Source organism: Galeopterus variegatus, unplaced genomic scaffold, assembly GCF_000696425.1.
Source record: "Galeopterus variegatus unplaced genomic scaffold, G_variegatus-3.0.2 Scaffold213, whole genome shotgun sequence".
NCBI classification, from domain to species: Eukaryota; Metazoa; Chordata; class Mammalia; order Dermoptera; family Cynocephalidae; genus Galeopterus; species Galeopterus variegatus.
Genome location: NW_007726324.1, coordinates 671320 through 696842, shown reverse-complemented (window position 1 = coordinate 696842; position 25523 = coordinate 671320). Strand labels below are relative to the sequence as shown.

At 53.7% G+C, this 25523-nt stretch overlaps 1 protein-coding gene across 1 annotated transcript in view; it reads right to left on the bottom strand.

The window, feature by feature from the left end:
• BCAS4 (breast carcinoma amplified sequence 4) overlaps window positions 1–25523 on the bottom strand; it is a 43111-nt gene that overhangs the window by 8309 nt on the left and 9279 nt on the right. Inside the window, exon 3 of the mRNA XM_008565926.1 lies at window positions 22560–22694. Within this exon, the coding sequence (XP_008564148.1) occupies window positions 22560–22694 (135 nt within the window). The remainder of the gene's footprint in view (window positions 1–22559; window positions 22695–25523) is intronic.

Below are 25523 nucleotides of genomic sequence, written 5' to 3'. Positions count from 1 at the left end.
TCCACATCATCAGTGATAGGTCATGTTCAAGTATGCACCCTTGCCATGGTGTGCTGAGCAGGGCTCTTCTCCTCCGTGGTCTTCCTCCCAAACATCCATAGCCCCAGTCTAACCATGAGAAGAACATCAGATAAGCCCTAACTGAAGGGTACTGTGCAAAATACCTAACCAATATGCCTCAAAACTGTCAAGGTCATCAAAAGCAAGGAGTCTGAGAACCATCATAGACCAGAGGAGGCTAAGGAGACATGACAACTAAATATAAATATGTGCTCCTGGAGGCAATCCTGGAACAGAAAAGGGTATTAAGGAAAAACTAGTGAAATCCTAATATACCGTGGAGTTTAATTCAGAACAGCATGTCGATGTTGGTTCCTTAGCTGTGACGATGCACCTCAGTAATACGTTCAAAGCAGGAGAAACTGGGCGAGGCACTCTGTACTCCTCAGCTACTTTTCTCTAATTCTTTTTTTTTCTGGCAGCTGGCTGGTATGGAGATCTGAACCCTTGACTTTGGTATTATAACACTGCGCTCTAGCCAACTGAGCTAACCGGCCAGACATCTAACTCTAAAATTAAAATTTTTTTTCCATAAAAATTTATTTAAAAAAAAAAAAAGCACCCAGAGAAGCAGAAGCAGATCAGTCTAACTCCACAAACCAAGCCCCGGCCTCTCTCCATTCAACCACAGTGATTGCATATTGAGCACCTCTGGATCACCCAGCCTGTAACGGGCCCTGCAGGTTCATAGCACATTCATCCTCATGGCCGCTGAGGGAGGCAGGTGTCTTTAATCCCATTTAGCAAAAGAGGAAACAGGCTCAGAGAGTCACTTGGCCACAATCACCCAGCTAGTAACTGGCAGAGCTGAGATTTGAACCCAGGCCTGCCAGTTCCAACATCAGAGCTGCCCCAGCACCTAGGTACCCCCGGAGCTGAGTGGGGCTGGGGTGGGCTCAGTCAGGCCCCAGGATGTCCCTTCAGCATCTGCTTTGCAATCTGGGACCCTCAGGAGTATCCCCTTCTAGCCTACTGAGAGATCACAAACTGGTGACCTTTGGTCACCATGTGGCCAGCAGACAAATTTAAAAATGAGTCAGCCAACATAGCAGAACCAGATGTTCAAATAATACCCAGTGACTATTTCTCTGGAGAAACTGACCTACCTGGCCATACTGGGTGACATTCCTGCGGGATGCAGTGAGCTGGCCCCTCCTGCAGGTCATGTGCTGTTCAGTTTGCTGTCATCCCTGCCTGGCCTGACAGAGGGCTGTGGGCATCTGAGCTGGCAGGGGCTCCAGGCTCACATGGTTCAGGCAAGTCTCCATAGGGCTGTCAAGAATGCTGGATGGAAAAGCTGCTGCTTCCAGTCCCATATCCTGGGCCCCACAGGTGGGCAACTGCCCAACTGGGCCACCAAGACCAGCTGCTGCTGCTATTTATCCCACTGTCTCCTTTGGTGCTCACGAGAGCCCATGAGACAAGGACCGTGGCCACACCCATTTTATAGACGAGAAAGCAGGCTTGGAGATGACAGGGCTATGTCGCGTGCCCTCGGTCACACAGCTGGTGAAAGGCTGAGTGGAGAATCAAACCAGGCTTTTCTGAGCTCTTGGCACCAGCCCCTGCCAGCGCCAGCCCACAGGCCTTCCCTCTTGGGCCTGGCCTCCTTCCTCTGCCCTGGCTCAGGGCTTTCTGTACCTCAGACCACGCCTGGCTATCCTGCCTGCAACGTCCGTGTCTGCTCCAGGGCCCCAAGTCTTCCAGAATGCTCTGACAGCTGTGAGTAGAACCCCTCCCATTTCTCTGTAAGCAGCCCCTGCGTGTCCAATCCTGCCCGCAGGGTTGGGCTGACCAGCCTCACAGAGCCAGCATGGGAGAGCCGCTCCTTCCTATCAGAATCCTCCTGGCCAGCCCAGCCCCCGGCACCAGCCTCTGCCAGCCCAGTGACCACAGCAGCTGGTGGAAGTGGGAGGCTGCAGAGGCCCTAATAACAGAGGCACAGGGCTGGGGCTCCCTGAGTGGGCAGCCAGTGGCCAGGGAGACCCCAGTAGCAGGGAAGAGATGGTGCAATCTCCTTAAGGCAATACGGACCCTAGGCTCTAAAGATTCCTAGATCCCCAAGGATTCTACTTTTAGCTGGAGGAAATGTGTTAACATGGAAACCAGCAGAGGCGCAGCCCCCAGAAGTTTTGCCAAGATGCTGGCTACTAAATCCAAGCTCACACACAGGGACAGCCGGGTGGGAGGAGTCAGTGTCACGACACCTGACAGAACCAGGTCTCCCCAGAGGCACCAGCCTAATCTCTGACCCAGAGTCTAATCTCTCCAACCTTGGCCAAGGAACTCTGCTGTCCCAGTGCCACCTCCCTCTCCTCCGCCCTCCTCCAATTGATGGTTTGTGCTGGCGTCACCTTATTGGAGCATTGAAGCACCTATGCTTTGCTTTCCATCACTGTGCACTGGTTACAACCGTCTGATCACCATACACTCGTGTGTATGAGAGCACTTCAAAAAATTCATGGAAAGATTTGTATCATCTTTCCTTTTTTTTTTTTTTTTGCAGCTGGCCAGTGCAGGGATCGAACTCTGGACCTTGGTGTTATCAGTACCATACTCTAACCGAGTTATCTGGCCAGCCCTTGTATTATCTTTTAATTTTATTTTTCCATAAACTTTTACAAATTTACCCTTGTACCTATTACTTAAGTACTTGCTACATTCCAGAGACCTAAATCTGCATGGGTATCACAAAGCCATTTTACTGATGAGGAAACTAAGGCTTTCTGCAGACCCAGCCGTGGTCTCTCCTCACTAAACACAACCTCTATCAACCCAGCTTGCCCAAATCAGAAACCTGGGGCTCACCCTCAACTCCCCTTATCCCTCACATCCAACCTGTCTTCAATTCCACCTACGAATTCTTCCCAAATTCATTTTTTAAATGAAATGTTATTTCCCTTTTAAAAACGGATTTCAAGCTTCTCTAAACAAATCAGAGCATCTGGCGTCCTGGGCAGTGATGTGTGGGGCTGAGCAGTAGCAGCCCCTTTGTGGGGGCCGCGTGTTCTCCCAGCCCTCGGCACTCATTTCTGGCACATGCCTGGCCCCTCAGGGCTGGGCGTGTTGACTGCAGACCTACGTGATTCAACCTGTGGCCTCCCCTCACTCACAGCCATCCAGCCGGGGCTTCTTCCTGCTCCTGGACCTCAGCAGGGTCTGTCCCAACTCAGGACCTTTGCACCTGCCATCCCCCCTCCTGGCTTTCCCCCCAGGTCTTCTCATGCTGGTTCTTTCTTGTCCTTCAGGGCTCAGCTCAGGGAGCCTTTCCTGACCCTTGTAAGGGCCCCTAATTTCACCTGGGTCACCTTCCCTCCTTCACCATGTGAAGCATATCCTGTTTTCCTCTTTCCTTGGTTGCTACTTGTCCTGTCTCCCCACTAGCCAGAGCTCTACAGGGATGGGGACCGTGCAGTCTTCAGGGCCACAGCCCCAGTGGCAGCTGGAAAGTGGCTCCCAGGAGACACTTGGACAATGGATGAATTGAAGGAACCTGGAATCGGATCACCACCCCAAGGCAGAGCGAAAAGGGCCTGGGGACTGGCCTCTTGCTGCCCAGGGATCAGGAACCTGAGACCAACCATGAGGATGCTTGCAGGGGCTCCACTCAGGTGTCGCAGCGTGGTTCAAGGCTGGCATCCTTGCCCTGGCTGGGTCTGGGTCCCACTATCAGAGATACAAATTACATTAAAAGTAAGGCACACACTAAAAGCAATGTGCCTCCCTGGATGGGATGCGGGACAGAAAAGGGACATGCAAGGAAAACCTGGTGGAAAACAAACAAAGTCTAGGGTTTAGTAAATATTAATGTTCTGACACTGGTGTTTTAGTCTTGACAACGGTCCTGGGTGACATAAGATGACAACAGTGTGGAAAGTGGAACTGAGGAAGGCCAAGTGGGAACTCTCTATCCAATCTTTGCAAGTTTTCTGCAAATCTAAAATTATCCAAAATTAAAAGTTCATTTGAAAATAAAGTGCATACAAGGCAACATCTGCAAAGTGCCCAGGGACCAACACAGATGACGGGTGCTACTAAGTAATAATAACGGTATCAGCATCTAAAATTATCCAAAATTAAAAGTTCATTTGAAAATAAAGTGCATACAAGGCAACATCTGCGAAGTGCCCAGAGACCAACACAGATGACGGGTGCTACTAAGTAATAATAACGGTATCAGCGTCAATAATAAAGATGCTGCACCTCACAGTATCTCCACTACTGCTCACAAGGATTTATGGGGTGGATATGACTGGTAATCCCATTCTACAGAGATGGAAACTAAGACCTGGTGAGGTTTAGGACTCACTCCAGGCAGATGCGCTTGAACGTGTAGCCTGTACGGTCGGTCACTCAGGCCCCGCGCTCAGTGTACAGTTCTGCTATCACTGTCCTGAAACTCTCGATCAGCTTTGACAAAGGGGCCCCGCACTGTCATTTTGCCCTGGGCCCCATAAAGTCTGTGCCCAGTGACAGAGCTGGATTTCAAAACTGGGATGAGTGCCCCCAGGGTGGGCAGTGTTTATCCTGCACTGTAACTCAGAAAGGTCACCTGGGGAAGGCTCTGTGGACCAGACGTGGGCATGGGATAAGGGCCAGCGCTCCTGGCTACAAAAACACCATGGAGCAAAGGGCAAGGCAGGAGCAGAGGTGAAACATGAGGGGACATCAGCAGATGGATTTGGCTGGAGCCCGGACTGACCCCCTCGCAGCATCAAACAGTGAAAGGAAGATTCCTTTCCAGCCAAGGGTAACACACCAGCTAGCCACACTCGGAGGCTCTCGGTCAAATGGAGATTCTCCATCTCCCCAAGGGAGGCGCGTTACACCCAGTAATGTTACTGGGTATAATGTGCCTCCCTTGCCTGCATCAGTGTCTCTCTCTGGATTAGTGCCCCCTGAACCACACCAACAGCTGGCCAAGGTCCAGCAACTGGCTACTGTCACATCAGAGTCATAGATTTCTCACTTGGATGCTGAATTAGCAATAGGATCCTTGGAGGTTTTGTTGGCTGGCCCCACATGAGAGTGTTGAAAATCACACCAATTAGCCCTGGGAAGTCAAAAGCAAACACAGTCTACCATTTTGTCACATTCCATAGAGGCCACTCTGAGGTGCCAATGTTGCTTAACGTGGGCAGCTGTTATCCATTAAATAAACAAGCCATCAGGGCAGAACCAGAGGCATCTACCAGAACCAGCAGGTGTTCAGACGCCTCCTCCAGGCACCTGCCCAGCCTGGAGAAAGGTCCATCTTTCTGCAGCCACCTCCCCATGAGAAGAGCACGGCCCAGTGGCAGCTGAAGCACCCTGCTCCGAAGGCAAGGCCCAGACTGTTACCTGTGTCCCTTCTCCCTGATCCAGGCCTCTCTCGATCTACTCCTTTCCTCAGACACAGGCCACCCCCAGAGGTCCGCCCTTTGTCTGTGCAGTTCAGCCCAGACTTGTCCTTCTCCGCAGGGCAGCCTGTGACATGGCCTCGGAGAGGTACCTCGCCTTCTCCAGAGGTGCCAGGCACTCGCTCACGGGGCCTTTCACAAGAGCTCGCTCCTGGGCCGCCCTGTCTGAGGAAGACATTTTACCCACCAGGGCCCCCTGACACTGGGAAGGGTGGCTTCCAGGGTCTGGGGAGGAACGTTTGAGGGGGAGGGTGAGGAAAGGAGGGAGAGACAGAGACAGATGGTAGAAGCAGAGATGGAGACAATTAGAGACAGAAGGAGACACGGGCAAGAGGAGACAGAAAAGGAGAGAAAAACATAAGAGAGAGAGATGGAGCCAAAAACAAGAGAAGGGGAATCCAGAAAGAGGGAACAGATGGAAAAGAGGGAAAAATGGGGGAAATGGAGAAGAGAAAAGGAAAAATGGATATGAGGGATGAAGGAAAAACGAGGCAATGAGAGACAGAGAGAGAGAGAGAGAGAGAAGAGCCAAGTGGCCCTGAGAAGGTGACATGGGCCAGACAGCAGAGGGGACGCAGGGAGAGGGGGAGCACGGGCTGGGGAAAGACCCAGAGGAAGCCACGGAGCTGCTGCATGGTCCAGGGCTCTCTAAGCTCAAGCCAAGCAGCGACCAAGTCACGGTGCCAGTGAGGACACACGAAACAGCCCCCACTCGCCACCCTCACCCGCCAACCCCCCCTCCTCCAAACAGTGATACCGCAAAGGCACAAAAGACCTCTCAGAGGACAGGATGGTTTCTGCTGACCAGGCTCCACCTGGCCTCAGGGGCAAGACCTCACTCTTTTCTCATTTTGTTCAGGACCCTAGAAAGCTCTGGTTAAACCTTCCAGCCCAGGGCCAAGCCCCTGGCCTCGACTGGGCACCAGCCCTCCACCTCTGCGAAGAGAGAAAGGACGAGGAAAGAGATTCCGAGCGCTCCCCCTTCCACGCCCACCCGCCGCCTCGGCTGGGTCAGCCCCTCACCGAAGAGAGAAAGGACGAGGAAAGAGATTCCGAGCGCTCCCCCTTCCACGCCCACCCGCCGCCGCCTCGGCTGGGTCAGCCCCTCACCGCCACCTCTGCAGGGACCTCGTCCATCTGTCACTGCAGTGTCCCCTCTGTGCTCCTGCCTCTAGCACCTCCGCTTCCCTGGGCATCTCATTCAGCCCCAGGTGACTTTCCGCTGGATTCCACCAGCCCTGAATTCCACACTCAAATCTCCACCTGCCACTCGCCCTCCCCAGCAAGTCCTGTGGGCTCTACCTGCAAACACATCCACATGGACTCGATCCACGCAGCAACTCAGATGAATCTCCAGGGAATTATGCTGAGCAGAAAAAGCCAGTCCCAAAAGGTTACAGCCTGCATGATTCCATTTATAGAACATTTGTGAAATGGCAAAACGTTGGAAATGGAGGGCACATTAGCAACTGAGCAGGGAGGGGATGCGAGGTAAGGGCAGGTATTAAGAAGACGGCACAGGGGACCCTCATGCTGGAGCTGTCAGTGTCTTGACTGTGGGGAGGACAGGCACCTCAATAAAATAAAATTGTATAGAACTGGTGCAAGTGAATAGGACTTAGAACACAAACATGAGCACAAGTAAAACTGGGGAGATCTGAATAAGATCAACAAATTGTATGGACGTCATTATCCGGGTTGTGATTTTGTACTTGTTTCACAAAATGTTACCATTGCAGAAAACTGGGCCAAGCATGCCTGGGATCTCTCTGTGTTATTTCACATAACTGTGTGGGACTCTACAGTGATCTCAGTAACACATTTCATTAAACACGCACACATGCCTCCACCAGCCCGCACCTTCGTCCAGGCCACCAGCCTCCCTCCCCAGGCCACCCCAGTGGCTCTGGCCCCCCAACCTCTACCCTCGCACGCCTAGCGTCTCTCCTCCAGACACAGAGCAGATCACACCTCAAGACCTCCAGGACTGAGTCCTCACACTGGCCCCTGGACCCTGCTCCCTCCGCTGGCCACAGCCTTGGTGCCCAGACACCTGTACACTCTCCATCCCTCGTCTCCTCCAGGGCACCAGCCACCCGTGCCCCAACCTTCCTGGGGAGGCCCTCCCTGATCACCTCCTCCTCCATGCCCTTCTTTACTGTTTTCTCTCTCCTGGGGCACATTATACATTACACTAGAGTATTGGCTGTCGGAGGGCAGGGATGTTGTCTCTGCTTCCCTGGTATTCCAAGGATCTGAAATAGCACCTGGATCATACAGGTGGTTCAACGTATTAACTTGAATGCACAAATGAATGAAAAGAGGGGCCTTGATTTGGCAGTGAATGCAGGAGGTAACCCCGGCCCAGGGGCCAGGGAAGGAGGGGGCAAGGAGCTGGAGTCGCACATGTGGCAGATCCTGGAGCAGCCAGGGAACGTAAAAGGGGAACATGGGGGAGGGATGGGGCAGCCTACAGGCAGCAATGCTAAGAGGGTGGTCCGCAGGCTCAAGAGCCCAAGGTACAGAGAGAAAGAAGCCATAGACAATACCCCGCAGGTCAAGCTGAGCTGCCCACCTTCACCCCCACTGCAGACACTCAACAGAACCAGAAATGGGGAATCTGGGGTGATGTTAACTCACTTCTCGGGGCCTCCTGGAGGCCCAGAGGCCAAGTCTTAGGCTTCCTATGATCTGCCCATTCCCTCCTGCATGGCTCATGGGAGTAAGGGTGGAAGTGGAGTCAGGGGTCACAGAGGACGTCGGATTTGCACTTTGACATTGCCTTGAAAGCACACACAGAGCTGCAACATTGACAGCACAGTCTCCTCATCCAGCATGGTAAACTGTGCCCCGTTTCCAAATTCCTCAGATGGCAGCAGTCTCCCTTTCTAGCTGTGTGACCTTGGCCAAGTTACTAATGTCTCTGTGCCTCTGTTTTCTCATCTGGAAATCAGAGCTAATAATGGTTCCTGCCCCATAGGGTGTTATGCCCATATAACCACAAAGTGCTTAGAAAACAGTTAGCGCTCAATGAATACTGGCTAATTTCATTATTATGATGGCCCCCTGAATTCATATTCTTTTAAAATGCTGTCATTAGCTTGTGAATAGCCCAAGTGTACAATTTTATAGCATTGCATTTTTAGTACTAAATGCATTCAGTTTCAAAACATGAACATTTAAACTAAATTGTGATTGTGGGAGCCAGTTCTAGTACTGCTTTGATTTTTAATTTACAAGGAGCTTCAAAAATTTTAGGTTCCAGGACGCCTCTCACCCACAAAGAGACATGGCTCATCTATCAGTGGAGGGTCTGGCTCACAGTAGGTGCTCAGTAAATGCCTACTGACCAAATAGTGAGAGGTGACAGGAGGCCACACCAGGTACAAGCATCCTGGCAGCCAGCCCTGAAAAAGCCCCCTGGCCTGTGGGCTCCCATTTCACTTGAAACAACAACTGACCAAATGCTGTCATCTTAGCCCCTCCTGCACCCCCACCCCCTAACACACACACACACACACACACACACACTCTCTCTCTCTCTCTCTCTCTCTCTCTCTCTCTCTCTCTCTCTCTCCAGGGTTACTGCCCAAGGCCTCTGGAGCCAGGCCCAGGCCAGCAAAGAGCTGTCAGACACAGCAGGGGAAGAGAAGGCTGGAGAGCTGAGAACCCCTATCCAGGTCCCTGTGGGCACCTGTAACCCTGAAACAGCCAACCCCTGTTCCAGCTTCCCATTCCATTCAAAACCAGCATCTCCCCTCTCCAGCTGAGGCTCCCAGGTTAATTATTAGGACTCCCCAAGTAATGGGAACTTTGGCCTTGACTTTGGGCCTGGCAACTTGACAAGGTATGATGGTACCAGCTGGAACAGGCACCTGGACAAATTTACTGCTTAATGATATGTGGTTTATTTTCCCTGCGGAAAGTGGACCATGAACAGAACCAAGTTTAAGTGCTTCCCAGGCTCCTTGGGCATCAGGGAACAGATGCCCCGACCACCACTGCACGCATCGTGCAGGTATGTGCACCGACAAAGCGGAAAGTGGACCATGAACAGAACCAAGTTTAAGTGCTTCCCAGGCTCCTTGGGCATCAGGGATCAGATGCCCCGACCACCACTGCACGCATCGTGCAGGTATGTGCACCGACAAAGCCCCCATCTGTGCGCATCGTAACTCCGGAACCAGCTGATCACACCTGCCCGACCTTGGCCCAGCCTGCCTCGCTTGCGAACACCTGCGACCCAGCGGCCTGTCACAAGCCGTGCTGCTCACAGGAAGTCGGTGCCGTTCCCTCCCACAGGCCCCTCTGGCCTATTCTCTGAGACTCCCCCAACCTCTTTTCTCTCCTCTTCTGTCAGGCATGGCAACCCTGAGCATGCAGCACCCCTTGTAAGTGTTCACTAACAGTTCCCGCCTGTGAGTTTTATTTTGGGAGCAGACCTTGAGCCAGGCAGAGCCCAGCTTCATTGTCTCTTCATCTGCGGGTGCCAAACCCATGGCTGTTGTCACTGATGGTTCCCATGTCCCAGGTGCTCACTACACACTTAGCGTGTCCCCATGGGGCCCTCCTGTGGGTGCACTTACATCCCGATGCAGGCACCAAGGCTCCAAGAGGGGCAGTGGGTGCCCAGGGCACTGCCCAACAGTGACCAGATCTAGACCTGCCCGGCCCCCTGCACTCCATGGTGGGGGCCCACTGGGCCCACCTTTTCTCTTTCAGTCTGAGGAGGGGGGTCCTGGAGTCCCTGAAAGGAGCCAGAGAGATGCGGGGTGGGGGTGGGGAATGAGAGGGGATGAATGGGACTGTGGCCTGGGGGGCGGGGCACACAGCGAAGGTTCATGATTGTGTGTGTGTCACAGGGAGAGAGACAGGCACAAAGAGAGACAAGGAGACACAGAGGCACAGACAGGGACACAGAAACAGATGGAGAGAGGCAGAGACAGGCAGATGACTGAGAGAGAGATATGGATCCAAGCAGAGATGAAGAGACACAAATATAGAGACACGGAGACATGAACACCAACAGAGACAGAGACAGCACGAAACACGGAGACTGACGGGGTGCAGAGACAGCAGAGGCTGAAATCTCCATGTGGCAGGGGCCGGGGTGTGTGGGTGGGGGACCTAGGTCGGGCCCACGGCCCCAGTGGCCATGGTGAGCAGGGCTGAGGATAGTGAGGAGGTGGAAGAGATGGGACCCAGAGGGGGACCCAAGTCAACCCTGGTGGATGTGCCCAAGTGGGCGTGACCAGCCTGTCCCCTCATGACCCAGCATCACCTGGGCCACATCCTCGGCCCGGCCACTGCTGAGGAGCCCACTCCTGGGCCGCCACCTTGGCCAGCCTGCCATGGTCCTGGCATGAGCCACAGGGAGGCTGGTCCAGGTTAGACAGCGGTTCAGGGGAGAGCAAGCTGCCCTATTCAACCCCCAGTGGAGGGATCGGTGGTGGCCTGGGCTGCTCCTGTTGCACTCAAGCATGTGGTAGGAGGGGGGTATTCTGCGAACACCAGCTTTTGATATCAGTCAGAGACACACCTCGGGGTGCCACAGGTGGGGTGCGGTGGGACAATCATCTCTCACAAGGGAGCTGTCCACAGAAACATCCTAGCAGCCATCCTTACTGAGCCCCTACTATGTACCAGCACTATGCCCACTGTCGTGAGTCCCTGGAGGCAGCGTGGGGCTCAGGAACGCGGGCTCTGTGCCAGGCAGCCTGGGGGCATCTTGGCTGCTCCTCTTACCCCCTCCAGCTGGCTGCAGGCCAGCGCCTCCACCTTTCCCTGCCCCAGTTGCTCTTCTATAAAATGGGGCCAATGACAGTGGCCTGCCTCAATACGGCATAACTGAGCAAACCAGTAACGAGGCCAGTCCTGAGCACTTGGCACCTGGAACAGTGCTCATGTCAGAGTAGATGCTTGAGAGAAGTTGGCCAACTAAAGAGTGAATCCTGCACCTTCACATCCTAACCTGGTCCCACCAGGTGCAGAACTGCCACCCATTTCACAGAGGGCGAAGCTGAGGCCCTGTTCCAAGGCCACGGAGATTACAAGCAACATCGCCAAGAAAAAAACCCATGCTTTTGTATATTTTAAAAGTTTATTCTAGAAATTTCCCACATTTGTAGTAAACATACAAAAGCAAGAAGGGGTTTAGGATGAGCTCCTATGGACCATCACCCAATTTTGACAACTGTCATTCATCTAGGCCAGTGGTTTCCAACCCAAGGCAATTTGCCTCCAGGGGATATTTGGCAATTTCTGGACACTTTTTTGGTTGTCACCACTGGTAGGAGGCACCTGGCAGCCTGGGTGCGGCTAAACATCCTACAGTGCTCAGGGCAGCCCCCCACATAGTGTGATCTAACCCCAAATGGCGACAGTGCTGGGGCTGAGAGACTGTGGTCTGAGCCTATGCTTGTAGCTATCTGCCTCCAAATGCTGCAGGAATTTGGTCTACACCCTTATGAGATGCGGGGGTGGGTCTTACATTATGATATGGGGAACTGGGGGGGCAGAGTCTCTCTATGAATGGTGACCTTGAAGGTGACATTCTGGTTAGAAAAGAAGGTGCTGGAAGTTGCATTTGTCTATACTTCACGTAAGACTGAGAAAACATATGTCTGGCTCAAAAAGTAGGGGTGCCTGGTGGACAGTATTTGGTGGGGTGTAGAGGGCTCCCACCAACTGCTTCCCTTGGCACTGCACCCATGGAGAAGTAAACCGAGAGCCACCTGTTGAGAAGTAAACCGAGAGCCATCTCCAGGCCCTTGCACCCTCACATCCTGGATGATGCCCCCCGCCCAGGAGACTCAAATGGCCAGGCTGGGCAGGGAGAGGAGGTGCCCCACCCACAGGGCTCATGCCCTGGGCCCTGCCCAGCTGGCATCACGTGGGCACTGGGGCCCCTCTGGCCAGAGTGGGCTGCCCGAGAGGCCCAGGTTCACAGGTCCCACTTCCCAAGCACCCCCAGTGGGCACAGAGAAGCTGCCAAGCCCATGGGGCAAGGGGACCGGAGAGGAAAGCCGAGTGAGGTGACTAGTCCCGCCAGTGATGGACAGGACTGGGCAGGGAAGCCCACCTCAGTGAGTCTGATCCTGCCTGCACACAGCCTCATGCTCTTGGGCCAATCCCTGCTGCTGTGACATGGGCTCCTTCTGTCTCTTCTGCCTTCCTCAGCAAAAGGCACTGAACCCCCACCCCAGCCAGGCTCTGTCCAAGCACTAATTAACCATAGATCGTTGCCAAGGCACACTAACCAGCCCCCTGGAATTTGAGACTCTCAGATTTGTTTTTTTATTTTTATTTTTATTTTATTTATTTAATTTTTCTATTGAATCATAATTGATTATACATATTTTTGGGATTCAAGGTTGACATAAGTTGATCAAATCAAGATTACTAGTATGTATATTGTCACAAATTCAGATTTGTTTTTAAAATTGGTTGATTTCGGGGCCGGCCGGTGGCGCACTGCTACAGTGCGCCGCTTGGGAGTGCGGTGACGCTCCCGCCGAGGGTTCAGATCCCGCATACAGACCGGTTCCCGCTCACTGGCTGAGCGAGGTGCGGGCGCAACACCGAGGGTTGCGATCCCATTGCTGGTCCTGGTCCGGTACGGGCGCGACACTGAGGGTTGCGATCCGTTGCCGGTCACGAAAAAAGACAAAAAGGAAAAAAAAAAAAAATCGGTTGATTTCACATAAACATGTGTCCTCTCTTTAAAAAAGTGCAAGGTCAAGCCACTCTGGCTCTTTATTCCTGGCTGGAGCTGAGGGCCCCTGCCTCATCTGTTGGCACACCCCACCTCGCCCCTCTGCCTCACTCAGGGCCTTACCTGATCCCAGTGAGCAGTGCGCCGCTTGGGAGCGTGGTGACGCTCCCGCCGAGGGTTCGGATCCCGCATACAGACCGGTTCCCGCTCACTGGCTGAGCGAGGTGCGGGCGCAACACCGAGGGTTGCGATCCCATTGCTGGTCCTGGTCCGGTACGGGCGCGACACTGAGGGTTGCGATCCGTTGCCGGTCACGAAAAAAGACAAAAAGGAAAAAAAAAAAATCGGTTGATTTCACATAAACATGTGTCCTCTCTTTAAAAAAGTGCAAGGTCAAGCCACTCTGGCTCTTTATTCCTGGCTGGAGCTGAGGGCCCCTGCCTCATCTGTTGGCACACCCCACCTCGCCCCTCTGCCTCACTCAGGGCCTTACCTGATCCCAGTGAGTGTCTAAATTTGGACCCCTGGGGCATGAGAATGGGGGGCTCTGGAATTAAATGGCCAGCCTCTGGCTTCCTTGAACTGCTCTAACTTCTCTGAGCCTCCATTTCCTCATCTGTAGAGTGGGGATGTAACAGGTGCTCCTGAAGATGAACCACGCTAGGGCAGGTAAAGTGCCAGCTAGTGCCAGCCCAAAGAAGAGCCCAGAAAACTCTGGCTGCGGACACTAACATCCCATTACTGCTATTACTACTAAGACAAAGACAAGACATGGTGCCTCAGTCTAGGGCAAGAGCACATAAAAACACAGACGATGTCCCAGCCAAGGAAGTGAATGAGGGTTTGGGGATCCCAGAGGAACACTGCCTGGAGGAACCCAGGCGGCTCTCCAGAGGGGTAACATCTGCCTTGGGCCTTGAACCTTGCCAGGCAGGAAGCAGGAAGCGTATTCCAGGCAGGGAAACAGCAGGTGCAAAGGCCACAGACAGTGTCCATTACCCCCGAGGAGGGCAACGCTGGGCCTGGGGACACCGTTGTTACAAGGGACATCACTGACAGTGGCACGGAGTCAGGAGAAGGACATGTTGTGTGTGTCTCACCAACCAGGGAGAAGTTGGGACACGTCCATGCAGGCCTCAACAAACAGCCCCCACAAAATAAAAACCCCTTGTTGTCAGAGGAACTCCCTCCCCTCCCACCCACAAACTCAACAAGAACACGATGCTTAAAAAGCACGATGTGGTTCCCAAACCAGCCTGCCGGAGCCCTCGCTCCCCGCCCAGCACGCGTGCCACCGAACACCTCCATGGAACAAGCCGCTAAAGTGTCAGGGCGGCGTAACTGCTGAGGGCCAGTTTGGTGGTGGATTGGAGAGATGGGGGTGCTGGGACCAAGCGCCACTAGGCCCTCCCTGTCATGTTAATATCTGCCATCTGCTCATGCTGCATTTTTACTGCGAGGGCTGATGGGGGCAGGAGGAGCGGGAACGGCTGGTCCAGGGCCCCGGGAAGGCGCCTGAGGATCTCCCTTCTTTGTGTTCATGTCTTGCTCCAGCCCCGCCCGGCCCAGCTTCCTCCCAGAGTCGCCCCTCTAGGGGGATTCTGCAGATGAGAAGGGAGGTGGCTCCTGGCTCTCCCTCTCAGCTGGGCTGGGCAGGGAGGGGGAGGGGAGAAGGGGGAAAGCTGACCCCCCCAGGGGGGAGGGGAGGGACGCCAAGCCTGGCATTGACGACTCCTGCAGGCCAGCCTGGGCAGGGCAGCTCCACCCACAGCCTCCATTACTCCATCGCAGCCCAGGAAAGCTCTCTCCCAGCTCCCCTGCCTGCCAAGGAGGCCAGCAAGAGCCATGGAAGCCTTAAGGGCATCCCCCCCCCCATTAATATTTATTGAACACCTACTATGTGCTCAACACGGGCAGGAAACTCAAATGCCCACAGGCAGGAACTGAGAATGTATGACCTGGGCCAGCTGGTGGCTGGCTGGGGATGCTGCTCAGGGGACCACCTAGACCTCTGCTTTTTCAAGAAAATCCAGAAGTACAGATTCTTATGTGAAACTGGCTTTTTAAAATGCTTGCAACTAACTCAAATTAAATATATTCATATACCAAACTGGCCAAAGAACATGTGTTGTTGGGGCAGATTTGGCCCAAGGATCTCCAGCTTGCAACCTTGGCCATGAAAGTTGTGGTCCCTGCCCTTGGAAAAATCACAGAGGGAGGTAGAGGCACACTGAACAAGGTCAAATTTGGATCAAATCCTGGCTCTGCCACTTCTGCTATGTGACGCTGGGCAAGTGAACAGCCCTCTCTGAGCTTTAGGATCTCTTCCTTTTAAATTAAAATAATAACATCTACCTCTGGGGTTGTTACAAGAAGTTGAGATAAGACAGAAAGCCCTTCATATGTAACAGGTGCTCAATAAAACTGCTGGTGGTGAGTAATGCTGGTGCTAAGAGCTTGAAGGGCTCCCACTGGGTCTGGTGCAAAAAAATGGAGAAGATGCTCCCTGGTCCCAAATGCTTCAAAAGGAGTGGGCCCTGCGGGGTACTGGTCATCAGCCCAAAATCAAGAGCTGTGGTCGGCCAGGGCCTACCCACAAGTGCAACAGATTTTTCCCACAGTGTGTTAACATTTAGAAAAATTAGTTGCTGACTTTTTTTTTTTTTTTATTTTTATTTTTTTTAAAGATGACCAGTAAGGGGATCTTAACCCTTGACTTGGTGTTGTCAGCACCACGCTCACCCAGTGAGCAACCGGCCATCCCTATGTGGGATCCGAACCCGTGGCCTTGGTGTTATCAGCACCGCACTCTCCCGAGTGAGCCACGGGCCGGCCCAGTTGCTGACTTTTAGACATTGAAAGATTCATATAAAACTCCAGATGTCCAGCTTTCTCCCCCAAATAGAAAAATGTGGCCACACTTGACACCCACTTCTGCAAGTCTGGCAGCACAAGGCAATCTCCACCCCTTTGGATGAGACGTGGGCTCTGCAACTCGCCACAGTCCCCTCCACTCCCTGCAATCTCGCCCCCCTGCAGACTCACTCACTTCTGTTACCAGATAGCCCTGTGGGCATTTGTGGGTGTGAGAGCTGCTGTCATAGAATCCTGTTAAATCTCACACCCTGCCACTTGTCCCTGCTCCGCTCTTCTCCAAAGCCACCCTCCTTCCCCCTTCAGCTTCTCCGATCACCTTTCCTTTGGGGCAGCTCTAAGCAACCATGGCCTCATCAGGCCCCTGCTGGCCCTGGTGGGGGGAGGAGTGGACAGGTGGGCCAGGCAGGCCCATGTCCAGGCTAGGCCACCACCCATCCAGGCAGCCTTGCTCTGTGCGGAGTCAAGAGTTGGCCCTGCTTGGTTTTGCTATTAGCCAAAGCGGCTTCCTTGGAAAGCACCACATTCTTCTCCATCGGAAAAATTAATCAAAATGACACCTCATGAACAAGATGTTTTGGCTCGGCAGAAAACAAACAGTGGTTTACAACAAATTAGCGAGGCTGCTCAGCGCCTCTGTGCACACATGCCAAGGGGAGGGCCGGCCTGGGGAGGTCAGGAGAACACCCGCTGGGCCATGACCAGGCCTGGGCTAAGCAGACACCTGCTATGGCCTCTCTTGCACTTCCGAGGCCCGAGGCCCGTGTGGCTCCAGCCCCAACTCACACTTTGGCTTTTGCACATGCCTGAAACCATCTCCAGATGTGAGGCGCCCTTGGTGGGCAGGCGCGGGGCTGGCAGCCTCCTCCTCGGGCAGGGTCTCCAGGACCCAGACACTCATCCAGGAGACCTGAGCCCCCACCTGCAGCCTCTTCTGTCTCCTCTGATTGGACAAGGGCCTGAGACCAAGCAAGGTGAGGATTCCCGGGAGCTCAGGGCACAGTATGAGATGTTTTCAGAGAGGAAACACTCCTGACGGGTGAACCCTGCAACTTGAAGGGCATCCACTCAGCTGCCCAGACCTGAGCCCCCACCTGCAGCCTCTTCTGTCTCCTCTGATTGGACAAGGGCCTGAGACCAGGCAAGGTGAGGATTCCCGGGAGCTCAGGGCACAGTATGAGATGTTTTCAGAGAGGAAACACTCCTGATGGGTGAACCGTGCAACTTGAAGGGCATCTAAGCTTCAGGGTTCAGTTCAGTTTTCAGTTCATGCCCTGCTCAGCCTTCACGGTCAAGTCTCAACAAGACACCTCAGACCCTGAATGCCAGTCTTAGCTCAGCAATTCGCCAAGAGAAGCACAGCTGACCAAGTCACTCCCCTGCTATAAACCCTTCCATGGCTCCCCATTGCCCTTAGAATAGTGTTAAGCTCCTCTGTGTGGCCTCAAGACCCAGCACAATCTGGCCCCTGCCACCTCCCCGACCTTGTCTCCCTCCACTCTCACCCTGGCTTGCTCAGCCAGCCCACGCTGGACTTGCCACTATCGTCGAGCACCACGCTCAGGTGCACTACAGAAGCTCTGCACTTGCACTCCCCGCTGCCAGGAGCAGCTTTTCTTCTGGCTCCAGACCGACTCTGACTCATCATCCAGGTCTCAGCTCATGTGGCCCTTCCTCAAGGCCATCCTTGAGCTCCTCAGGCCAGGCCAGGGCCCCCTTTGGAAACTGCTATCTACTGAATTTTCTTAAAATTGGGTCACTGTATTTTCCAACCAAACACAAGCTCCCTGAGGGAAGAGATCACAGCTCTCTCCCACGGCAATACCAGAGAGAGATAAGAATGGAGCTGTATCCTGATGCCCTGCTGTGTGACCTTGGACAACTCACTTAACCTCTCTGTGCCTCAGCTTCCTCACCTGCAAAATGGGGAAGAAAAGAGCACCTCCCTCATGGGATGGATGTTGTCAGGACTGACGAGTCAGGGACCGTGCCTGAGCCAGCAGGGGTGGCTCCCCTCCCCCACCATTGCACCCACTCACAGCTGACCACTGAGGGCTGAGTCTGTCCTGGGCCACTCAGCTAATCGCAAGCAAAGCTGTCTTTTCAGAGCTGCCTATGCTCCTACACTCCATGCTCAGAACCTTCCTTCTGAGAGTTCTGGAGTCTTTCTTTTCCTTTTATTCCCCTTCCTTTAACGCAGGCCCTCACCATTATACACCAAATCCAAACTGGTTTTCTAGCAAGCAGAGCCTGTCATAGTCTTGCCCGGCTCAGCTAAGTGACAGGTGAGCTCCCTGAAGCTCACGGAGGCTAAGCAATTTGCCCACGGTCACACGGCTAAGACATATCACAGACGGGGTGTAGCCACAGGGAAAGAGAGCTACAATTCTTAGTTAAAACCTTGCAACGTTATAAGAATCAATATAAAAGGGTGATCAAAAATTTATCTTTTGTCTAGTGCAGCATGAAAATATGAACTATTGTATCATGAAGATGTGTCCATGGTAGCACGGAAATGCGTACCTTTCTGAACCTAGGCTCTGAGAGCCCAGGGCGCCGGGCTGGCTGTCAGCCTGGGGACTAAATGCATCTTTCTCAGACAGCCCAAAGGCAGAGGTGCAAGGCCTGGGCTTCAGTCAGGGGAGCTCCTTACAAGGTGGATACCGGTGGCCCCCAGGCCACCCCTGCCATGGCACTCCTTGGGGCCAGCCCAGGCCACAGCTACTGCCCACATCCAGCAGCCAGTCACACAGGCAGGGCAGGGTCTGGGTCCCCTCTGTCTGCTGGGGCCCCACGCCTGGTGTGCTGGGAGGCCCCGGCTGGCTGCCCCCATCCTCTCATCTGCAAAGCCAGGAAGAGAAGGGAAGGAGGAAGCAGCAGCAAACTGGGGACGCTGGGGCTGGCAAAGGGTAGAAAAACAAGGACCAATTTTCTCCTCCCCCTCAACCCCCAATTCCTAAGAGCAGGGAGGGGGAAAGGACACCGAAAGGCCCAGCCACAACTCCAGGGGTGAAGGCTAAGGCCTCTCCCTCCTGGCCCCATGAGGAGGTCCCCACTTTTCCCTCCCAGGCTCCAGGGGGCATGGGGAGGGCAGTGGTCGGCTGCTCCTGCTGGAGGATGGGCCTCCAGGGGAGGGGTGGGGCTCCCCCACAGAGGCAGGACCCCACGCCAGCTCCCATGGGGCCAGCCTCAAGCCCTGTTCCCCCAGCCCTCTCCAATCCAAGGAACCCTCCCCGGTGCTAGGACCTGGATTCTCACTGCTCAGGCCAGCCTGGGCTGGGGGTGCCTTGAACATCCCCCTTAGGAGAGAGATGGGCTCGCAGGGGAAAAAGAAAGTGGAAGAGAAACCAAAGCTCTCAGAACCCTGCAGGCCTAGGTGGAGCTTAGGAGCAGGCTGTGGGAGAAGGGCTGGGTGTGGATTCTGCCTTGGAAATGTTGGCTCTGAGGGTGATGGTGGCGGTCACCTGAAAGGAAGGGTCCTCCCTGGTCAGGCCCTGAGGGGAACTGACTTAAGACAGCATGAAATCCCCGCTGTGGGGAAGTCAGATGGAAGAAACAGAACTACCGGGTGCTCTCCCGGGACCCCCTCCTCCCCAGACAGCAGGTCCAGAGGTCAGACCAGGCACAGAATGACCAGCAGGGTGATAAGCACCAGTGCTGGACTCAGGCATCCCAGCTCCACCATTTACCAGATGGGAGAGAGAGCAATTTGACCCTTCGGTGCCTCAGTTTCCCCATCTCTACAACAGAGACGATGAGCAGACCACCACGGGGTGGGGCATGAGGTGCCTGCAGAGCTGGCCCCAAAACCAGCCATGTCCATCATTACTCTAGAAGGGCCCCTCCAGGTGCACCCTGGGTAGGTTATGTATGGCCTGGAAACCTTTGGGTTTGCACACACATGTGCACACACTCGCCTGCACCGCTTCCCCCAGACAAAGCCCTCATGGGCCAAGATCAACACACTTGGGTTGCAGAATGACTCACCACCCCTGGCCGGGATGCGTTTCCTGGAACAAGTCACTACAGGTAGGCCTGGGGGGCCTCTCTGGGGTTTAGTATGGCCCAGAGTCTGGTGGAGATGAGAAGGTACAGGTCCCAGCAGGCCCCAGCCATAGCCCAGTGGGATCCTGCAGCAGGAGTGGAGGTGACCCCAGTTTCAGAGCCCCCCAGGCCTGGATCCAAACCCAGCACTGACTGTCCATCTCCAAGCCTCGCCCAGAGTCTGGTGGAGATGAGAAGGTACAGGTCCCAGCAGGCCCCAGCCATAGCCCAGTGAGATCCTGCAGCAGGAGTGGAGGGGACCCCAGTTTCAGAGCCCCCCAGGCCTGGATCCAAACCCAGCACTGACCTCAGATATGTGACTGTCCATCTCCAAGCCTTGGCCTCCACCTCTGTAAAATGGGAATGTGGGTGCCGCCCTCATAGGGAGACCAAGGGCCCAGCAGGACCCACTGATAGGATACTCGCTATAGACCACAGGCAGCCAAGGTCCTCTGTTCTTTCTCCCCGTAATGTGCTTCTAAAGCCATCAGTGGACAGTGCCCTCCATGATGGTAGTGGTGGGGAGGAGGGACAGTTTCTGGTCACCGTAACTCTAGGGAGAGAGGAGGACTAAGGGAGAAGCTCATGACTTCATTGTCACTGGAAGACAGAAAGATTGAGCTTGTCTGCAGAGGGGCAGCTCCAGAGGATACCACAGGAGTTGGTATTAGCCTGGGCTCCGAAGGATTAAAAGGAGCTCCTAGACCATGAGATCTGTGAGGCCCCCATCCAGCTCTTACTGGCCTTGGGCAAGTCACTCACCTGGAGGCGGGCAGGTGAGTGGCACGTGCCACAGGCAGGTGTAAGACAGGACAAAGCGGTGGAGCCAGAGTCTGGGACAGGAGGGTGATGCCCAGGCAGGCATCCCACTTCTCATGTTGAAATGAAATTGCCTGGCCAAAGACAGCGAGTGTATACAGGCCGAATTCTGCCCCAGGGAGACTTTCTGAACTTTCGTCTCCTCAGCTGTCAAATGGGGTCACGTGAATAAGCAGCACACAAGATGGTTTGGAAAGGTACATGAATCAACACACATAAAGCCCTGACGGTGCCTGAAACGCTGTAAATACCCAATAGGTGAGCAAGTGCAATAAACCAAGCGGAGATGTGGGTGTGGGGGCGGAGAGTAGGGACAGTGGGAACAGAGGAGCAGAGCAGGACGCTCAGCAGATCCCAAGAAATAGCGATAGACCCCACTGGAGGGCCGGACAGGGCAGCAGGCTGGGCAGACCCCTTTCCTGCTAAGGGCAAGGCCCTGGAGAAAAGTCAACCAGGGCTTCAATCCAGACTGTCACTCCAGGCTATGTGTCATTGGGAAAGTCTCTTCACCCCCCGAGCCTCAGTCTCCTCATCTATAAAATGGGGGTGACATAAAGTACCTTCCTAGAAGATTGCTGTGAGAATTCTATGTCATATAAAGAGGCATATAGAGAGGAAAGGGGCTGGGAGAGGAGAAGGGGTGGACTAACGGGTACAAAACTATGCTGTCCACCCTAACAGAATCACTGTGCAGTATATGCATGCATTGAAATGACACACTGTACCCCACAAATATGTACAAGTAACTGTTAAAAACAAAAAACAAAAAACCAGCATATAAAGCACATACAACAGACATACCATAAACCATTATAATAATTATCAAATAAAGTGCAGGGCAGGTTTTTCAGCAGTACTGACATCTGGGCTGGATAATTTCCCATTGAGGGTGCTGTCCTGTATATTGTAGGGTATTTAACAGCCTCTGTGGACTCTACCCACCAGGTGCCAGTAGCACCCCACCTTCAGCTGTGACAACCTAAATGTCTCCAGATATTGCCAAATGTAGCTGGACTTGGAGGTCAGCACATGATAAATCAGAAAGACAGGTGTGTCTTAAACATCGAAGGTCTCAATTACAAGATCCATCTGGCCTCAGTTTTTTCATCAGCAAAAGGGACACAATGGTCCTTCTTTCCTTATGGGGTCCTAGGAGGGATCCCAGGAAATCAGAAGAGATATGGGAGGGAAAGGCCTTATTAGGCCACAAAGGGCCACATGTGGCCTGGACATCTGTCCACCTTCCCCAGCTCCTCTGGTGTGCTCGAAACTGACTTGTGCCTCAGGAAGGAGGACCCAGCTGGAATTCTGTACGTCCGTCACCCTGAGCATTGTCGTTAGGTGTGTAGAAACAGGATGGGGGGCAGGGCTGTTTCTGTGCTCACCGTGGTAACCCCAGACGGACCACAGTGCTTGGCAAACAGGCACTCAATAAGTGGTTGATGAGTCACAGCAACGAAGCTCGAAGGGCGGGGCAAGAAGGGACATATGCCCAAGGGAGGGAAGGGCCAAGGTGCCCGGCCACCGGGGCTGCAGCCGACAGACAGCCCGTTTCCTGTCTGCGAGTGCAACGCGCCCTTTGAACTCCCACTTCCTCAGCGGTCTCCCGTGGCAGGCCTCCCCCTTGCACCCTGGGGCAGGACACTCACCTTCCTGAAGGAGGCCAGCCCCGTGGAGCTCAGCCACCTCCGCAGCGCCTGCGGGAAGGCCCCGTGGTCCCGCTCGGCCTGAAGCACGTGGGCTTCCAGGAAGGCGACATGGTGCCCCACCATCTTGACGAAGGCCTGGCAGAGAGACGGGAGAGGCCCTGATGCCACATCTGCCACAGCCTGCAGCACATTCCTGGCCACACTCCCTCGGCCGGCAGGAATGTCAGGCCCTGTGACCAGCCTCCCTCCAGCCGGGCCCCACGGGCTTCCCATGAAGCCTGGCAGGGCCTGCTTAGCCAGAAGGGTGCCATCAAAAACCCTGACAATGACAGTAACCACTCCCACTGGTGGCTTGGCTCAGCCCCTACTTGCAGTCCCTTGCGTCACCTTTCCCCAATATGACCCTATTTTTAGTCTCCATTTTACAGAGGAGGGAAACAGGCTCAGAGAGGTTGGGTTACCTATGCAAAGTAACACAGCCAGCAAGTGGCAGAGAGGGGCCTTAGGGCACATCTGTCAGATTTCAAAGCCTCCTTTATTGAAAATAGATTTTTTAGAAATTGCCCAAACGCTCACTTAATAGTCGGTATACATCGGAACTCAGAAGCCACCAAGGGTCAAGCAGGAAATGAGCAGATGAAGAGGGCTGGGTGGGGCCTGGGGTGAACGGGCATGCTGGGTCCAGGACCACAGTGGCCACTCAACTCCAGACCTCAAGTGCAGACCTTCCAATTAAAAAAAAAAAAAAAAAAAAGATCTCTGGAGTCAGACTCTTCTGGGTTAGAGTACAAGTTCTACCGCTTACTAGTTGTGTACCTTTTAGTAAGTTACTTAATTTCTGTTAGCCTCAATTTTCTTATCTGTAAAATGGGGATAATAACCATACCAACCTTATTAAACAAATGCTTAGCATATAGTAAGAGATCATTAAATGTCAGACACTATGATTTTAAAAAGAAAGAAAAAGACATTCATACTTTATGAAAAAATCTCCAGTTTTTATCAACATTAGCAATAAAATCACACTTTTTCAAAATACTGTGCAGGTCCAGTAAACTTTGGCTCACCCATTTGTGACCTCTGGTGTGTGTCTTTTCATACCTTCTTCTGCTCAGCACATGTGTGCATGTGTTAATATGTGTGCACAGGCTAAGGCCACTAAAGATGGTGACTGTGGTGCCACCTCAGACAAGGCAGCACCTCTTTGGGCCTCCCCTGCCCCAACAGTAAAATGGAAAAGATTTTCTTGTACCAGGAAGAGGAATGAGGACATCTCAGTGCTGGGCATGTCAAGGGAGCTTCCCTTCACCAGAATGACATGTGCAAGGCCTGCCCCCATCCACCCCCACCCTGTCCCACATGCTTCCCTTCGGTTCCCAGAAGCAGAACTTCACTCTCCACAGGGCCCTTGCACCTGCCTCTCCCTGCCTAGCACGCTTCTCTCTGTTCCTGACTGGCTGGCCCTGCTTGTCTTTCAGGCCTTGTATTAACTGCCCCCTCCTCAGAGGCCTTCTCTGATCTAACACAGCCCCTGAGTTGCTGTGGAGTCACAGGTTTCCTTGTCTTCAAAGAGCTCTTGGCCCTCTAAGTTCTTGTCTACTCATGGTCTGCCTCCCTCTAATGTAAGTTCTGAAAGAGAAGGTGCAGAGTCAGCACTGCTCACAGGCCAAGCCAGAGCCTGGACCAGCAGAAGGGGCCCATCTGGATGGTGGGTGCATGAATACGTGTGTGAATGAATGAATAAGTGGGTGAGTGAGTGAAAAAGAGAATGCATCCTTAGCAAAAAGACACTGGATGAACCCAAGATGGTGGCATCTTGTCCTTCTGCTGCCTGGGTTCTGGCAACAGCAGGGCTGAAAGGCTGAGTAAGCCCCTTGGGTGTGTGTGCACGCGTGTGTGTGTAGAGGTGCGTGCATGTGTGTATCTGTGGGTCTGTGTGTGTGTGGAGGTGTGTCTGTGTGTGTGTGTCTATATATGTGTGTGGAGGTGTGTCTGTGTGTGTGTCTATGTGTATGAAGGTGTGTGTGTCTGTGTCTGTGGAGGTGTGTCTGTGTGTGCATGTATGTGTGGAGGTGTGTGGAGGTGTGTGTCTGTGGAGGTGTGTGTGTGCATGTGTGTCTGGAGGCGTGTGGTGTGTGTGTGTGTAGGTGTGTGTCTGTCTATGTCTGGAGGTGTGTGGAGGTGTGTGTGTGTGTAGAGGTGTGTGTGTGTGTGTGTGTGTGTGTGTGTGTGTGTCTGGAGGGGTGTGGAGGGGTGTGTTTGTGTGTGGAGGTGTGTGTCTGTCTGTGTGTCTGGAGGTGTGATTCTATATGCGTGTCTGGAGGTGTGTGTATCTGTCTATGTGTATCTGGAAGTGTGTGTATGTGGAGGTGTGTGTTTATGTGTGTCTGGAGGTGTGTGTCTGTTTATATGTGCGTCTGGAGGTGTGATTCTATATGTGTGTCTGGAGGTGTTTGTGTCTATGTGCATCTGGAGGTGTGTGTGTGGAGGTGTGTGTCTGTCTATATGTGCATCTGGAGGTGTGATTCTATATGTGTGTCTGGAGGTGTGTGTGTGGAGGTGTGTGTCTGTCTGGGGGTGTGTGTGTATGCAGGTGTGCGTCTGTTTATATGTTTGTGTGTGTGTGGAGGTGCGGCTGTGTGTGTCTGTGTGCGTCTGTGTGTGTCTGTGTGTGTAGGTGTGTAAGGGGGCAGACATGGGGCCGCGGGCTGGGAAGCTTCTAGCAAGGCTCCGGCCTGAGCTCGGCGGCCCCGCTGGGCCAGCACATCTGGTTGTAAACACGGACGAGAGTCCTGGGCTCCCTCCCTCCAGCCGATTCCAATTTCACGCTCCCCGCGCTAATGCCAGCCCGGCAGGGTGTGAGGCGACGCCGAGGAATGCGCTCGTGACGTCCCGGGTTCCAACACGCCTGCCAGCGGGACACCCGGCCAAGCCGCGGCGGGCGAGGCTGGTCCCGGCCAGGAG